The sequence below is a fragment of the Orycteropus afer genome, unplaced genomic scaffold, assembly GCF_000298275.1.
Source record: "Orycteropus afer afer isolate SDZICR_OR568_19922 unplaced genomic scaffold, OryAfe1.0 scaffold00037, whole genome shotgun sequence".
NCBI classification, from domain to species: Eukaryota; Metazoa; Chordata; class Mammalia; order Tubulidentata; family Orycteropodidae; genus Orycteropus; species Orycteropus afer.
Window position 1 is genome coordinate 4032290 of NW_006921624.1, and position 1718 is coordinate 4034007.

Genomic DNA, 1718 nt, shown 5'->3' on the forward strand with positions numbered 1-1718 from the left:
GGAAACTTTTATTTAGATGTTGCTGAAGAGAATGCCTTTGTGAGTTAATTTGAAGTGCCCTAATCAGAGTGTGAATTTTATTTGTAGGCTTATTGTTCCTTGAAGCAAGTGCAAAAACGTAAGTATGGCTAAGATGTAGATTATGTTTTGATTACATTCAAGTTTGAGTAGAACCTTGAATATGAAATTTCTTATTCTCTATGAGAAATTTCTAATTTAAATGTATAGTGTACATGGCAGGGAGAATAGTAACTGACTAGACCTTTACTTCTTGTCTCAAATTTTAAAAGAATAGTAATTTTTGTTAACTAACCTTAAAAAATGCACCTTGATTTTGTACCCATTGATATAACCCAGGTTAAAAGAAACTATTTCAAAAGTATTTGACTTTCACAACCAAGGTTGAGCTTGGCATCTCAGAGCCAAGCTTCGTCAGCTTGTTCATATGATACTTCTGATCATATGGATGATCATATGGATGAAACATGGCATAAGGAAATACTCAGAGTCTTAAGTAGTCAGAAGCATGAACACTTTCTAATTGTTCTCCATGTCCATATTGAACCCTAGTAGAACTCCTACTAGTTCCTCATTAACTGGGCCAAAAATTCCTTGCAGGATGAAAGAAGTCTAGCCTCTTATAGTTTAGTCCCATTTGTGCTGTTAATCCTAAGGGAACTAAAGTATGATCATGGCTAAGCACGAGTATGTCACCATTACATAATAAAAACACAATTCATGCCTATTCATATAAATCCTGGAATCCTGTTCTTCCTGTTTAGAGATATTTCTCTTTGGAGTATTCACTGATAACATACAAATAGCCTGTTAACTCCCATGTTTTATTTATTAATGTATAGCATTTTAATGATTAGAAGACATATAATTATCCAAATAGAGTTTGTGTTTGTAGAAACAGCCATGTATCATGTGTATATGCTTTCCACAGAAAATATTTTCCCATGTTGTTCTCTTAGCCCACCAGTCTTTTGGTAATCTCTTATTAGATAACAGTGGCTAAGTACAACACATCACGGCAGTTGACTAAAGTTTAGCTAAAGGTCAGTGTGTAATGTCTTATCTTCTGTAGAAAGCTGTGGTTCTTGAATAAAGTTGTTAATTGTCTCTTAGGGGAGAGAATGTAGAAGATGCGTTCCTTGAGGCTGCCAAGAAAATCTATCAGAATATTCAGGATGGAAGCCTGGATCTGAATGCTGCCGAGTCTGGTGTACAACATAAACCTTCAGCCCCACAGGGAGGCCGGCTAACCAGTGAACCCCAACCCCAGAGAGAAGGCTGTGGCTGCTAGTGACCTCTTTGCCCGTGGCCCCTTATTTGACCTTTCACCTATGTCTGTTGGAAGCAGTACTTTTTACTGCCTCACTGTCTTCTGTACATCTTACTGGGTTTAATTAAAAAAAAAGGAAAAAAAAGAAAAAAGAAAAACTCTGTTGTAAAAACAGTTTAACACAATACTAAACTGCTAAACAACTAGATGTAATCAGGTTATCAAAGGCAAGTAGAATTATAAATCTCTCCTGCATGGTGAATCTAGACTTTTTTTCCCCCATGACTGTCTGCGTGATAGGTATGTCACCAATACATGATTTAAACTGAGCACTGATGCTGGACTTCATGATTTTTATCTGCCCCTCCCCTCTTTTTTGGCAAGGCCTTTGTCTCACTGTATGGTTTGATTTTATTATATCTTAAGCCTT

The 1718-nt window shown here is 36.4% G+C and overlaps 1 protein-coding gene across 1 annotated transcript in view; it reads left to right on the top strand.

Moving 5' to 3' along the window:
* RAB14 (RAB14, member RAS oncogene family) overlaps positions 1–1309 on the top strand; it is a 27419-nt gene extending 26110 nt beyond the window's left edge. The window contains exons 5-6 of the mRNA XM_007936751.1: positions 88–118; positions 1132–1309. Coding sequence (XP_007934942.1) covers positions 88–118; positions 1132–1309 — 209 coding nt within the window. The remainder of the gene's footprint in view (positions 1–87; positions 119–1131) is intronic.
* Positions 1310–1718: the final 409 nt, after the last annotated feature.